This window comes from Pyxicephalus adspersus, chromosome 7 (genome assembly GCF_032062135.1).
Source record: "Pyxicephalus adspersus chromosome 7, UCB_Pads_2.0, whole genome shotgun sequence".
NCBI classification, from domain to species: Eukaryota; Metazoa; Chordata; class Amphibia; order Anura; family Pyxicephalidae; genus Pyxicephalus; species Pyxicephalus adspersus.
In genome coordinates, this window is record NC_092864.1 from 7,601,339 (window position 1) to 7,617,758 (window position 16,420).

Consider the following 16,420-nt stretch of genomic DNA (forward strand, 5'->3'; position numbering starts at 1 on the left):
ACAAAGGGGGAAAAATACTTTCCTTACACCCTGCCCAGGTGAAGTTGATATCATGAGCATTTCAAGGTTCTGGGAAAGCCAAGGATGCCAAAGCGTTGAACAGGAGGTTTCAGCGTAAATATTTTTTGTTGCACTGATTTTATTTTATTAAATTCTACTGAAATGATTACTACAAGGATCGGCAGCATTCTACTTTGTTATAGAAGACCAGGTTTATATCAGTTTTGTACAAAGCTTCTTCTGTATTCCATCTGTGTGGCTGAAAATGATGCAAGCTGCTGAGTTCACTAAATATTATCTAACGTTCCTTTCTGTTTACTTTTTGCTCTCTGGTTTTGATCTCTAGACTTGAATTGATATCAGAGACTATAAGTTAGCTAGCCCCATAGTATAACCATATACCAGTCTTCTACATTTTTAAAGCTAAAGATTGACCTGTTTATATTTTTCCACCTTCTTAACATGCTAATGGACATTTATATAAAGCTCTTTATATACTTAATTTAAAAAGCAGTAATGTCATTATGAACAGTGGGCTGGATCTTGAGAGTAATTTTGAAATAATCAAAATGCACTGATGGGTGGATGGGAATCTGGAGGATGGTAAACCTAAGCATTTTGTATTAAGAACCTTGATCGGCTAGATTAAAATGTTTTTGTTAATAGTATCTGATGGGTATTTGAGGCCAATTGGTTTCTGGTTGACCACATTTTGGAGCATGCACATATTTGTTACTACTAATTTCAAATTTGATCAATTAAGAGTCAAGCTCTGTTGCTGGCATCTTGAAGAATAGACATAGATGCCAGGGATTACGTAGCTATTGGCTTCCCATTGGCTGAAGAGGATGATGGTGGATCTTGAAGAGTTGACAGTCGTGCATCAACTGTGGTGTGTGATTTTGAACCAATGGTTGACATTTGTATTGAACAAGTTAATCAAATAAAAGAGGAATAAGAAAGTCATTGGTACGGGTGAGCTGAAATATACTTGCTGATTACAGCACACACCTACCTTGGTTTTGCACCTTTTAAACGGTGATGGATCCAGGAATCTGTCATCCTTTGAAGACCTTGACAACTCTTCCAGCTCCACCATGATCCTCTTTAGCCACTGGACATCCACTAAGGACATGATTCCTGCCCATACGCAGGAGTTACATAATCCCTGGAATCTAGGTCTATTCTTGACAGTGCTGGCAATAGAACTGGGCTGTTTAATGGTACATGTGCCATGCCGTGTAAGTAAACAACAAAAAGCCATCAGGAACAAAGAAAAGGTTTTTTTATATTTTGCCAAAAGAGCTATTGCCTGTCTCTTCTACCAAAACCTTCTACATCCTGGTGACTTTTGGTATTAGGAGTTCAGTTCCACAAGTCATGTGTGGCTAGCATAATATATCGAGCCAGATTTCCTCATTGATCATCATTGTTCCTTGCTCAGTCTTGCTCAGAACATAACTTTCATACATTTATGCATGCACAGATCCATTGTAGAAAGCTTTGACCTCAATGTTTACAACTATTGTACATTTTTATTTAACAAAATACCATAAAATAAACAGTTGTGGTTAGTGAAGAATATTATAGCATGTCCAATATCATGAAGTTTTGTCCATGTAGAGAAAAGATAAAACACAGCTAACTTCTGCCATCAAGTAACCATTGGTATATTCACCACCCACTCAAGAAATCATTTAGAAAACACAGTGGGTGGCTATTTACTACTTCCTCCACTTGTTTGCACTGTGAAACCTTTAACTAAACAAAACTATTGACAAAGCATAATACAACCTATCTAACAATCCATATAGGATTGGGATTGTGGGAGCAAAGAAGCAAGCTTTGATATTTTACTAGTAATTAGGTTTTGTACATACTTCAGTTGGTAATTAAACAGTATGTAAAGCAAGCTTTTAAGCATTTGTAAAGCTTAAGGCAACTCTCTCTTTGAGGTGATCTTTATCTCTTTTTTGGGATATTTAAAGAGACCTATTCAGAACAAATTGAAAAATTGTCCAACTAGCTCACCATCCAAGCTACATTTCTACGGCACATCAGCTTCCCCATACTTTTGGGAGTCAAGCCATGTGTAAGATCTGTGTTGGATGGTATCAGAGCTTAGGGTTAAAGTTTCCATTCTTCTCTTCATTTAACAGTGTTTGAGCCTGCTTAATGGCTGTTCCAGATCAAGTTCTTCAATCAGGGGATAGCATGATTCCCCATATATGCAAGCTCTAGGTAACTCCAAGAGTTCTGGCAGAGCACTGAGTGCAAGATTGGTATTATGGATCCTAATCATAAGGGTGATACCTTATGTAAGACCTGTAGAATGGATGTAAAGCTTTCACGAGATTGTACCCTGGAACCATGCTACTGTTTTTAAATAAAGTCACTCTGGACCAGCCATTCTTGACCTGAGGAACCCTAGAGTTCCTTGACCTGTGGCTGACCTACCATAAGATGATATCTGCTTCAAGGGCCAACACCACTTTGCAGAGCCAGGTGCATGACACCAAGAACCCTTTTAGCTGTCTGACCACTAATGCATAAGAAGTATTGTTCCCATTTACATCCAATAGCAATTTTCCAATTGACTGATTAGGGAAGGGGTTTCCCATAAAGGTATAAAAGGTTGAGAAGGGCTGGTCTAGATTCTTTGAAGAGATATATATTACATACAACTTCATTCAGTCGTTCCTATACTTTCATTATGCAATAGATCAGATCCTCCTAAAAAATTTTGTACACATGATGTATAAGAACTATCTCTACACAGATGAAAAAAGAAGGAAATTTGGTTTTGTGATTTATCTGTTCTTTATAGGGCCCAGTAACCAACTCTGTATCATCAGGGGCAATTAGAAAAATGTTTATCAGTTAAATCCCGCAAGTCCAAGCCTACAACTTCAGGAGGACTGGAACATGTGATGTTGTTATAGATATAATTGGGAGGACTATGGTCATCACCCTCTGACACAGATTGCACCAGTCTTGGGACAATGGTAGAATTTTTCAAGCAGAAGTTTCTGAGATCTTTAAGAGGGCAGCTACAGTCCCAGTGGTTTCCGTTCAACCACAGCTGCTCTAACAGAGAGTTTGTTATCAAGAAACTAGCTGAAATGGTTTTAAGAGGGTTCTGCTGTAGACTGAGATACCGCAAGTGGGACAAAGGCTGGAACACATAATCAGCTATGGAATTTAGTTGGTTACTTGAAAGGTCAAGCCAATGGAGCCTCTGAAAATGTCTGAAAGTCTCATAAGAAATGGTATGTATTTGATTATTAGAAATAAGGAGGTAAGAGAGGTCATTCAACCCAGTAAAAGATTTGTCTGAAAGCTGAGTCAACCTATTGTGCCGGAGATCAAGTTCGAGCAGATCTTGAAGGTCAGAGAAGCTGTTATCATCTATAACTGAAATTTCATTGCGTTGAAGAAACAACCTTCGAAGGTTGGAAAGACCAGAGAACATGTGCGGCTTTATTTTGCCAAGACAACTGCTTTCCAGGTGCAAGCTGTGAAGCTTGCCAAGACCTCTGAAAGAATATTCTTGGAGAGTTTTGAGACAGTTCCCAGAAAGGTTCATCACTGCCACACTGAGAAGTCCAGTAAATGCCCCAGGACGAATCTCTTGAATGCTGTTGTGATTTAAAGACAGAAACTCAAGTTGACCTAGACCATCAAATGCCCTTTCAGTAAGACTCTTAATTTTATTGTAGCCAAGGTTTAACTCCTCTAAAAACTGGAGATCTTTGAAAACTCTTGGTCTGAGACTCGTGAGAGAGTTGTTGGATAATCGCAAAACATGAAGGCTCAACAAGCCAACAAAAGTGTCTTCAGACAGACCTGACAAACGATTATGAGACAAATCCAGCCATCGGACAGATTTCATGCCCATGAATGCTCTTGGAGCAATTGTAGAAATAATGTTGTGGTTAAGGTACAGCTTTTGGAGCTTGTGTAGCTTTGTGAAGATGTTAACCTTTATTCCCCTCAAAAGGTTCCCACTTAAATCCAGCTCCTTCAACTCTGCCAGGCTAAGGAATAGAGGAGGATGAAGATAGGTCAAGCGGTTTCCAGCCAATATAAGCTCTCGGAGATTAGGCAAGTCATGAAACACCATGTCTGGTAAAACCACCAGTGAATTCCAGCCCAAATTCAGGTACCAGAGGTTTGACAGTCCAGAGAACAAGCCATCTTCAATTTTTGTGAAGTAATTGTTGTTGAGGCTCAAAGACACCAAATTTTGAGTGTGGAGAAAAGTATTAGGGGCCAGAAACTTCAACAGGTTCCTTTCCAAGTGTAGGTGAGCCAAAGACTTTAGGCCATGGAGGGCATGTTGTTCCAAACTAGTCAACTGGCTGCTCTGTAACTTGAGAAAATCAAGCTGAGACAAATTTTTGAATGCTTCTTTTGGAATTGTTGTGAGGTTGTTGCCATCGAACCATAGTGATCGAACATTAGTGGGAAGATGATCTGGAATTCTGGAAAGGTTTCGAGAGCTGCAGAAGATGTTGTACTCATCATTGTACTCATAGCTGCACAGGCAAGTAGCTGGACATTTGGTCTCGGATACCACTACTGATGCTTCCCCACCAGAAGCCCTGGAATCGGAGGCAGAAGCATTCCTCAATATGAAAAAGCAGAAGATGACCGCTGTCACAAAGCCTAGATGCATGAGAAATTTGGATGAAAATTACAGGGGGAAAAGAAGCCAACAAACAAGCTTATCATGCAACTGATATCAAATAAAATTGTTGTGCAATGTTGTGCAAAGCAAGATCACAACATTGTAGAGTAAACTCTAACAATGTAGATATCTCAGTAACCTTGTTCCAATTCATGTCATTGCTCAGCCAATGGTTTTGTAAGACCAATATTTTTGCAATATATTTAATTATACAACAGAAATTGATGGGAAATATAGATCATTACCATTGTCATACTTACCCCTGTTACAGTCCAGCACTGGGTTTCCCCTTTTGGTTTTTATCAGGTGTATTAGTACTAGGACCAATAAGGGGAGAGCATTTCTGATTGGTGAATGCATTAAAGGCAAAGCGACGTGTTGCACACCATTAATGCAATGCATTGATATGCATGTGCCAAGCCCCCATTGTGCAGCAAAGAAAAATAAAAACTCCAGCATGTCATACTTATTTCTCTCGAACACTGGGTTTCTCTCCCAGCATTTTTGGCTGCCACCATTTTTGGGTTTTTAGGAAACAGCTCCTCAGATAAAGGGATCAAAAGCATACATAAATGTGACTCAGAGTTCAAGCTACTCTAGTACCAAGCCTATCGCTGCAGCACCTTTGTGATCTTCTGTCCTCCAGTGATCCTCTATGTTCCAGTGAAGTCCATGCCCCTGTCATCCACTGACCTCCAGTGGCCTCATGTTCTCCAGTGAACTTCATACCTCTGTGATCTTCTCACCTCCAGCGGCCTCATGTGCTCCATTGTCCTTTGATATCTAGTGACCCTGTAATTCTGCAGTCATGTGCACTTGTGTCCCTGTATGCTCCTGACTTTTACTGATGCTCCAGACACCTTTCCTGCATTACTGCCTCTCCATTTACGAATTCCAGCTCGTTCCTGACTAAGACTACTCACCCCTTGACCTAACCTTTAGTCTGGACCTGGTTCTGTAATCACTTCTATTCTCTGTACCTTGCTCTTCAGCTGTCTGGGCATGTGTTAGGACCGGAACCTGGTGAAGTCCAATATTTGCAGGCGCAGGGGTTTGTCTTTTATCATTTGGGGCTGCAAATTGAACATTGTCAATGGGGCTGAAATTGAGAAAAAAATGGTCATCAGAAAAATCTGTCACTAATACCTTAAAATAAGGTGTTCAGAAGTCTCCATTGATTTCGGGCCCCTTCCTCAAGAGAGCCTGGAGAGGTCCTCCTCATGACCATTACCTGGCTGCTCAATGTTGTAAACAGAGTTGACAGACGGGGGTCTTCTACCATTGGTTTCTTCATCTTGGATTTACATTAGATGAGGTCTTCTCCGATATGAAAAGGGGTGTCTGGATGTAAAGAGAATGACTGTGATGAAAGGTGAGGGGTCTTCCTAGAAGACCATCAGCAATGGTGCAGAGTTGCCTTGGAAGGTGGTAATGGTGGTAAGGTCTCCTAAATAATAGAAGACCATCAGCGATAGTGCAAAGTTGCCTTGAAAGGCATGTATGTGTGGTATGGGAGTCTTTTAAATGATAAAAGACTATCAGCGATGGTGCAGAGTTGCCTTGAAATGTAGTGGTGTGTGGGGCTGGATCTCTAAATAATAGAAGACCATCAGCCATGGTGCAGTGTTGCCTTGAAAGGTGGTGGTGGTGGGGGCTCCTAAATGATAGAAGACCATCAGCCATGGTGCGGAGTTGGAGTTGCCTTGGAAAGTTTGGGTGGGGGGGGGGTCTTCTAAATAATAGAAAACCATAAGCAATAGTGCAGAGTTGCCTTCGAAGGTGGGGATGGGGGATCCAGGAATCCCCCTACTTTGGACAGCTTTCTTCTCAGTTTTGGAGCAGAGAATAAAGGGAGATAAGTCAGTCCAACTACAGAAACTTCATAAGGGGATTTAGGGCTGAACCACACCAATGGTTGTTGATGCATTAAGGTGCATACATTAAGCTGGCACTCCTCAAAAGTGCTACCACAACCCATGTTAACCCTAGGAGCAAGTGCTTGCCCAAATAATGAGACTGGCAATCCAATTTGGGTTAGGGTAGTGCTTGCAATACAATATTTCATGCCTTATAATGCATCAGCATGCACTGGTGTGGTTCACCCCATAACAGCTCCAAAATCTAATTGGAAGCCTATTATTTTCACATTTATATCAGAAAACATGAAAAAAAATATCTCGGCCCCTTTAATAAGCACATTGCACTTTTTGGAGGACAAAATACCTTTTAGGATTTTGCTCCCCGCTGTTTCACAAATACGGAAGGCTGGACACACTTTGCCATTTCCCAGCAATCTCCGCTGCAAAGCTGATTTTAGCAAACTCATAAAATCCTTAATGTGCACTGTTTGTCCCTAACACCGAGAAGAAGAGAAAGACTAATGCTGTTTTTTATAGTCAGGTAACCATCTGAAGAGCCACCAGAGGACACATCACTGCTGGGTATTTTTATAGCAATGAGACAAAACATTATTTTTAATTAGCAGACAATATCCCTTTTATTAAGCCTGAATTTTTGGGAAGGCGTCAAAATAAGCTGGCATCATACTGCGTGCTCCTGACTCAGCATGTCATGTGAGTTTACAGAAGGGAATATTTGGAGTTAGGATGGGATGTGATGGTCAGAGGTTGTGTTAACTATTTTTTGCTGGAGAGAAAAAAACCTGCAACAATATGTTCCATCTAAATCAGCTAATTACATTCCAAGTGCATCAAAACAAAAAGCTGTGCGATGTAGAAAAGCTTGTCCCCTGCCAGCATATTGCAACAAATGACTTTTGCTCTTTGTGTAAAAGCAGTGGTCTCTCTGCAGAGATAAGACACACCCCTTGCTGAGTCATAACTAGTACTCTCCAATCAGCAAAAAGCAGGATCTTTGTGTGTTGGACTTCTGCAGGCAGACCACTGCTTCCAGACAAAGAGCAAAGGTCTTGCTCTGCAGCAGGCAGGCAGGGGAATCTTACCATTTTTCATTGGTAATAGGAAGTGAGTGAAAGTGAGATTTTTTTATGTTTGGGCAACATGGTGACTTTTTGCAAAAATGGTAATGTTTCTGCAAAATGTACTAGAGAAATCAAAATGAAGATGGTTATGAAAGGTGTAGTGGGCATCTAAGGGTAAGGGGCGCCCCAATTAAAGGCTGCATGGACAGTCTCAAGGCATTGACTATGAACATTGCTTTAATTGGTCAGAATAAACAACCTTGCTGGTGCTTTTTATTGGAGGTCCATTGGTGGCCCTCATTCATTTACAATAGGGTAGCCAAAAGCAGAAACCTGGCTATGGATTTGCACTGCTTCTGACCATCAATATGAACGGAGCCTAACCTTAACTCTTCGTTTATAAACAAAGCCAAAGATCACTGTAAATCTGAAATAATTGTATTTGCATAGTAAAATTTGAACAAGAATTCATCAAATTAATAAAAATGGAAACTTCTGGGGAGATGTGCTCTTTTCTGACATATAAAAAAAGTTTGGACTTTTTATAGGACACCCAGACAGGCTTATATAATAAGGAGCTTTGTAATCTGATCGTAACATTACATCAGTCGATTAGACTTTGGGCTGCAGGACGCTGCATTTATTCTTATGAGTCCCTGAACGTTGTGTGCAAAGGGGATACATGTAAAACTACAGAACACTCCACACTCTCCTCATCTCTGTAGGGACTGACAATGCTGCTTTGGATTCCAGTGCAGAAGAGGCAGCGTTGTCATCCCTAAGAGGAAGAGGCTGGCAGGAAGTGCCAATGATTCTTTCGGAACCACTGGTACTTTTCTGCATTTTTAGGATACAGGGTGTTCTGGATTTTTCTGAATTTTATACCCATGCATACACTTTAAATTTTAGGCTTTGGAGACCAAAAAGGTTCACTAAAGGGTTAGGGGAAAGGGATAGAAACATTTATTTTTTGCAGCAAAAAAGAACTACAGTGCCAAAAAGCAATGTTGTCATATGCGAACGCCGTAACACGAACTGACACCGGCATCTATATGGACCATTCATCCTCTAGACACACCCTAAGTGGCGCAAGCTTAGCACCTACAAAGAAAGCATCTTTAACCCTCTCCATCCTGCACACTTCTAGGTTCAAACCAGGGTTTCCAAAATTATTGATTTTTTTCCCTTTACTTTGTTTCCTGGATATTTATTTGCCGCAGGTGTGTGCAGTTTCCATCACCCCCCAGGTGCAGTATTAGAAGGCTTGGGAAGGGAGAAGGATGACTTACCTGTGCCCCTGGGTCCCATGATGACTGTCACATAGCAGGATTGGTGTTTGCAGTGGACACACAGGGGTCAGCACTGGCATTCAGCTGATAATAGGCAGGGTGATAACACAGAGCTCCTCTGAGCCAGCTGGAAGAAGGCTGGGTCCTGTACAGAGCTCGCCTTGTTAACCCCATCACTGCTGGGAACTTTTGAAGAACAAAGGGTCCGGAGTGATTTTTTTCTGAAATAGAAATCACATGTGATCCATTGCAACCTCTGCCACGATGACCACCCTCCCAACTCTCTTCATTGTAGTGGGTACACCAGTAATTGATGGAGTCACTACCTGAATAGTCACAGGAGTTTTTTTTATTTTTTTGGAAATGGGTGGTGCTTTATTAACCTATTCATAATGTGATTGCTGTAAGCTATATGTTGTCTTTTTGTTTTGCTCCTAATTGGAAATATAATGGAAATATTTTTTTTAACCCATTCACGTCAGGGAGCTGTAATGAGCTGCAATGTTGTTGTTTTTTTGGCTACCAGGGAGTTGGAAACAAGTGACACCAATGTCTTTTAACTCATTCACTACCAGAAAGTTAGAAACATGCCTAAATAGTTCTCTTTTGTATCAAACTTGCATCCAGATGCTTGGAAACCAGCTGCACCATTCTCTTTTTAACAAAAATAACTATTAGAGATTTGGAAATCAGCTGCAATTTTTTGTTTTGTTTTTTACTGCTAAGGAGTTGTAAACCAGCTACACCAATCTCTTTTTAACCCATTCACTATTAGAAAAATGAAAACACACTGAAAATGTTTTTAACTGACTTAACAGAGGGTTGGAAGCCAGCTGCTCTGTTCTCTTTTTAACCCATTCACTATTAGAGAGTTGGAAATCAGCTGCAATTTTCTGGTTTTCCCCACTACCAGTGAGTTGGAAACAAGATACAACAATCTCCTATTAACCCATTCATTATGGGAGAGCTGTAAATGAGCTGCACCAGTCTCTTTTTAATTCAATAATTGCCATAAAATTGGAAACACCATAAAAAGGTTCTCTTTTTGAACCAACTCACCTCCAGAGAGTTTGCAATAAGCGTCACTGATCTATTTTAACCCATTCACTACCAGAACGTTGGAAAAAAGCTACACCTTTTTTTTAACCAATCCTCAAACTGAGACTTGGAAATAAACTGCAACATTTTCTTTTTTATTACCAAAGAGTTAGAAAATAGCTGCAACAGTTTTGGCACATTTTACCAAATTACTACCAGTGAACTGAAAAAGATTTTCATGATGCGATTTTTAACCCCATCACCACCAAAGAGTTGGAAGTAAACTGTTTTTTAACCCATTCACTACCAGAGAGTTGAGTAACTGCTGTAACATTTTATTTTTAATGCTTTTTCTACAAATTTGGTTTTGGAATTTGGTTTTGGACTGTCCTGTTATTAAAACATTCACTGCCACCAAGTTAAAAACAGGCAGCTCCCTTCTCTTTTCAATCTATTCACTACCAGGATGTTAAAACTTGCAAATGAGCTGCACCATTCTCTTTTTAATGGTTTTGCTACAATGTAGTTAGAAACAAGTTGCACTGGGCTTTTTAAATACATTCACTACCAGAAAATAGGAAACTAGGTGCAAATGTATCTTTTTTAACCCAATCCTTACCAGAGAACTAGAAATGATGAATTGGAAATGGGCTGCAACATTCTTTTTTTTAGCCTATCCACCAACATAGAACTGGAAATGAGCTGCACCAATCTATTTGTAAAGCATTTACTACCAGGTAGTTACAAATGACCTGCACAATGTTTTTAACCCATTTACTACCAGATAATAAAATAGCTGCAAAAGTCTCTTTGTTAACTCATTTACTAACAGAGACCTGGAAATTACTTGCACCATTCTCTTTGTAATGCTTTGATTGCCAGGTAGTTAGAAATGAACTGCTTTGGGATCTTGTTAACTCATTCACCTCCAGAGATTTGGAAATAAGCCACACCTTTCTTTTTTTAGCCTATTCACTACCAGAGAAAAGGAATATAGCTGCATTGACTCTTTTTTACCCATTCACCGCCAGAGAGTAGGAAATGAGCTGCACGTTTCTCCTTTTAACCCATTCAGAAAACTGTCAGAGAGATGGTGGAAATAAATTAATCTACTTTTTAACCTATTACCTACTAAAGAGTCAGCATTTCTTTCTAACAAAGTCACTACTAGAGGGCTGGTGGTGGAATTTTACTTTTTAACAAATTACATTTACAAATAGCAAGCTTGAAATGAGAAAGGTTGTGTTATTGCCTTTTTAACCTATTCACTCCTTCACTGCTGGAGAGCTGACAGAGATTTGCAGCAGTATTTTTTAACCCTTTGACTTGTAGAGAGTTGTATTTTTAACCATTCACTTCTAGACAACTGGAAGAGGACTTTGCGTTCTTGTCTTTTTAACTCGTTCACTACTACATAACTGACATTAGACTAGTTCTGAGCCTTTTTTTAACTTCTTTTTAACTGTTTCACTGCTAAATAGCTGGAAGAGGGACACACTCTAGAACTGTTAACCTATTCAATACTAGAAATCTGGAATAGCTATTTCTATGACAAGAAGTCCAGGTCAGAAGTCAGATGACTAATTAGAATTAGCAATTAGAAGTCTGTTTTAATGTAAAACATGAAAAATGCATTAACGTCCAATTCTTTCTAATGTGTGAAAGCTTGTAATTTCCACCACTGTTTGCTCAGCAACCTTACCGCAACATTGACTACAAAGAAAAGCCATTTCTTTACTTTCTGGAGTTTGCCATGCTATGATCTCATTTCACTTGTGACAAATCTGCTTCACCCTACATGAGGACATATATACTGTGAATCTACTAAACTTCCCGCAAGCTGTACATTAACAAGAGCGAGTGAAACAGATGTTGTTTTGATTTGGCAGGAAAAGATATTTGCATAGCACAGGAGGCGACAGAACCAGAACACAGAGGACTTTGTTTTCAAACAGTTGTGTTGATAAAGCGTCATAGTTTGTAATAATCATAATAATAAATACCATGGAAAGGTAATTATAGATTTAAGAGGGTTGGAGGGACTGCCCCTCTTCATACCTCCCAACTGCCCCTCATTTGGAGGGACTGCCCCTCTTCATACCTCCCAACTGCTCCTCATTTGGAGGGACTGTCCCTATTCATACCCCCCAACTGCCCCTGATTTGGAGGGACTGTCCCTTATTATAACCCCCAACTGCCCCTGATTTGGAGGGACTACCCCACTTCATACCTCCCAACTGCCCCTCATTTGGAGGGACTGTCCCTATTCATACCCCCCAACTGCCTCTGATTTGGAGGGACTACCCCACTTCATACCTCCCAACTGCCCCTCATTTGGAGGGACTGTCCCTATTCATACCCCCCAACTGCCCCTGATTTGGAGGGACTACCCCACTTCATACCTCCCAACTGCCCCTGATTTGGAGGGACTGTCCCTATTCATACCCCCCAACTGCCCCTGATTTGGAGGGACTGTCCCTTATTATACCCCCCAACTGCCCCTGATTTGGAGGGACTGTCCCTTATTATACCCCCCAACTGCCCCTGATTTGGAGGGACTGTCTCTCTTTATACCTGTCTCTGATTTGGAGGGACTGTTGCACTTCATACCCCCCAACTTCCCCTGATTTGGCAAGACTGTTACTATTTTAATTTTTGGGTCGCTCTGCGCCCCTTTCCTGCTCAGTTGTCCCTCTTTTTGGAGTGACATATACACATTGTACAGTAGCAGCCAATACATAGTGTAACACAACACCTGGCAGTGTAACAAAGAGTCATGTGAATGAATTGCTTTAACACAATAGTTCTGATTTATTAAAGCTCTCCAAGACTGGAGAAGATAGACTATCATGTGGAAACCTGAGTGATCCAGCAAACCTGAAATAGATCCGCTCCAGGAAAACATTTGCCAAGTAATAGCAAATAACGTTTTAACAAATCCATTCCAGGTTTTCTGGGTCTTTCAGGTTCTCCCATGATAGTCACTCTTCTCCAGTCTTGGAGAGCTCTAATGAATCAGACCCAATTGACGAATTGCCTTATATAACTTATATGAGTCCATCATTGCCGTTGGTTGTTGGCTTAGAAGGGAACACTAAATCCGCAGTTACGGTTTTCAAGTCCTATCAAAAACAAATCATTGATAATATTAGGAGTGTAATCTAAAAAAGGTCAAATTTGTGACGTGTTACAGCTCCAATGGTTGCTTATAAGTAAAGTACATTACCATTATCTGATTTGCATGGACAGATTTATGTATCAACGTATCTATGTTCCTTCCGTTGGCTCGATTCAACCAACAGCGATCTGTCCGTGCGGTCATTTCAGCTAAAGGTCATTTGTTGTATCAGAAATCTGGGCTGCATCTCATTCCATGCTGCATCTGCTAATACCTGGATGGTCAGTGACCCCAGGAGCGCGTGATTAACCCTGAATACCAGTCACAATATACACAACAGGACGCTGCATATTATAAATACCCGGCTCGCTGCATAGGATAAATGACGGACACGGTGGAAAATATTTACAGCCAATAAAACCTTCTAGTGCAGGGTTTCTAAACCAGGGTTGCTTCAGAAGTTGCTGAGGGTTCCTTGAGCAATGAGCAATTTGTGTCTTTCAGGTCAGACTAAGTGACACCAATGATCTTTTTTGGCTATCTGTAAGGGTGACATTCTTCTCGAAGATCAGCCATGTAAGAGGCATTCTTCTCATTGATCACCATTGAGTGGTGGATATAGTAATCATAGAAGGGGTTCCCAGAAGACCTGGAAGTTATTTCAAGAATTCCACAATGTTAAAAAGATCAAGAACCCACTGTTCTAGTGCAGGACCATAGGTAACCTTGTCTGTCAAAGGTATTTTATATACGCCCAAAAGAAGGCCATAGCTGAATTTGCAGTTGTCTTCTAGCATTGCATTAGCCACATGTAGTTTGCCAGTTTTGTGCAATACCATAGAAATTCCAATGAAAGAATTTCAGGCTGGTCGGAGGGAACCCAGGGCTTTCATCCAGGGATGGATGATGACATTTACCTAAGATCATATCAGCAGAGAACTGATAAGGAAGGCCACTTCTAGGATTTTCTGCAGAACGCAATGTACCAGAGTGAGTGACGTATATGTAAGGGCAAGGACTCCAGTACAGTATCAGGGACAAGGAAGACCAATCAATACCAAGCCCAACACCCAACCCAACAGCAAACCAACAATATAGAAAATTGGTTCTCCCAGCAGCTATATGAATAGAAGAAAAAAAGAAGCTCTTATTTAAGCTGTGGCTTGTAGTACTTCCCTGCCACCACTAGATGTCCTCAGTTTTCCAGGCTGAAGAATGCCCAAAGTAATTTAACCTGGAAAACCATAGACCTACTGTGAGTGAAGGTGGGTAGGCATGGTAAAATACACATACAGGGCAATGATACATATTTAAGGACTGGTTGTCACACTTACCTCTTCCTCACTAAAGCGCAGACACCTCTCTCCTGCGCATGTGGGCAGTTCTGACACCGGGCATGCCTCTGTTTCCAAGCTTTATCAGTTCTGTCCAATGTGCTGGCCTATCAAAAAATAGCCTCTTGACCAGCCCTGGCTATTTAGCTAGGTCACAAACTGCAGTCTGTGTTTGTGCAACGTGTCTCCATTGAGCCGAGCCCCTAGTTCTGTAAGCTAGTTCCTGTTCACCTGGTGCTTAATTCAGTGTTTCCTCTGTCCAGCTCCTGTGTTAACCCCTTATTGACCAGTCTGTTGGTTCCCAGCCAGCTTCCCTGTGCTGTTCCAGTGTTCCTGTGTTATGTGGATATCCCTGAGTCACATGTGCCTCCTGTTGCTTCCATTGTTTCCTTTGGCCGCAGTGGCCCCTGTGTCACAGGTGTCTGTCTCCTGGATCCCTGGCAATTGACCCCTGGCATGTGACCTGACCAGGTTGAGGAACCTTGTTATTCCACTGAACCCTCATTGAGAATTGATCAAATTTAGGTTAGGTTAGTTAGGTAGGTCCTCACATTTAGCTGATTTTATGTTCCTATACTAAAATTGGCATACAAAATCTATAAGGACCTCTTTTAGAGAACCAATCTCTTGAAAATGTAAGATCCAGTGTTGCAATTAATTTACCAATGAACTGCAGGCTTCACCACTCCCATGCAGCAACAATCACCACCCTTCCACGTGTTGGAATTATGTTGTCAGGCAACAGACGCTTTCAGAAACTCCCTCCCAGAAGACAGGACACAGTTGTATAAAAGTCAGATTCTGGATACATAAAAGGGAGACTCCTTCCAACCTCCAGGACCTCGCCATGGGTTGGAGACCAAAATCTCAGCTTAGGTCTTTCCATGAGTTCAGCTTGCTTTGGTCCCATTATGTTTGGGAAGTCCCCCTTTGCATGCAATCCAAAAATTTGCCAATGAATGTCTATATACCTTACCATTCTGGTGGGTGGTGGCTTCTCATTGCTCAGGTGCAGAGAAGAACTTCAGCATCAACCCCAACCAGGTGTCCATTGTGGTTACCAGCTGCCAGATGCCATGTTCTTATTGAGGCAATAATGGTGGACGGGTTGTGAAATGCGATCAAGTATATTATACAAAGGCAAAGATTTTTTCTATTTTTTGATAAATAGGTAACATTTAGACCTTCAGCCAAGTTTTTATTGCTGTCTTATATCTACATTAGGGAATCTCACTCCTCTGTTTGTGCTGGTCACCATTAGCCATAGGACAGAGAGTGAAGGGAAAGGGTTGCCATGAGAGTAAGTAGGTAGGGAAGATCTTCCAATGGAGTAAATGTCCCAGGGACAACTTAGCCCCAAATTTTCGTCTTTGGGGAGACTTTCTTTTACTTTTGGTTGGGTCTTCAAACAGGAAGTGGATGGAAATCTCCCCAGAAGGAATAGGAAAGCAAAGAAAAATAATAATGGGGTTAAAAAAAAGTGGTTTAGATCAGAATCACATCTGTGGGACCATGTCCATATTAATGTTCTATGCATGGCTATGAAAAGGAATGCAACCCATTTACTGAAACGGGCTGATGACCACACGGATGCGTATGAATAGAAGTACATGTAGTGCTGTGTGGCGTGATCCACTGCACCAGCAAGGTACCATGGGACTGTCATTCAAAAGGGATAAATGGCACCACAGCACAGCTATGATTGTTACTGTATGGTGTGCTACCATGAGTGGCAAGTGCACCATACAGATGTGAACCTTCATAAAGGGCATGCAATAGAGAAAAAAGTTGAAGAAAATAGACATGCACCATGAATGACAACACAAATTGGGACAGTTGAGAGGCAAGAAGAGGGAGAGTCCCTTCAGATAAAAAACAGCTAAGAGTTATGAAGAGGTGCAGTGTTTTAGGATTGGGGGCCTTGGGACGGTATGATGACAAACAGTCCCTCCAAACCTGAGACAGTTGGGATGGACAGTTCCTTCAGATCAGGGGCAGTTAGAAGGTGTG

General features: G+C 41.1%; 1 protein-coding gene across 1 annotated transcript; it reads right to left on the minus strand.

Annotated features, from left to right (window-relative positions):
- Nucleotides 1–1,515: 1,515 nt before the first annotated feature.
- IGFALS (insulin like growth factor binding protein acid labile subunit) lies at nt 1,516–9,100 on the minus strand. Its single transcript, XM_072417367.1, has 2 exons — nt 8,921–9,100; nt 1,516–4,668 (listed from the first exon to the last, which is right to left on the minus strand). Exons 1-2 carry the CDS (start codon nt 8,937–8,939, stop codon nt 2,852–2,854), a joined length of 1,836 nt encoding a protein of 611 aa, XP_072273468.1. The 5' UTR covers nt 8,940–9,100; the 3' UTR covers nt 1,516–2,851.
- Between the last annotated feature and the right edge of the window lie 7,320 nt (nt 9,101–16,420).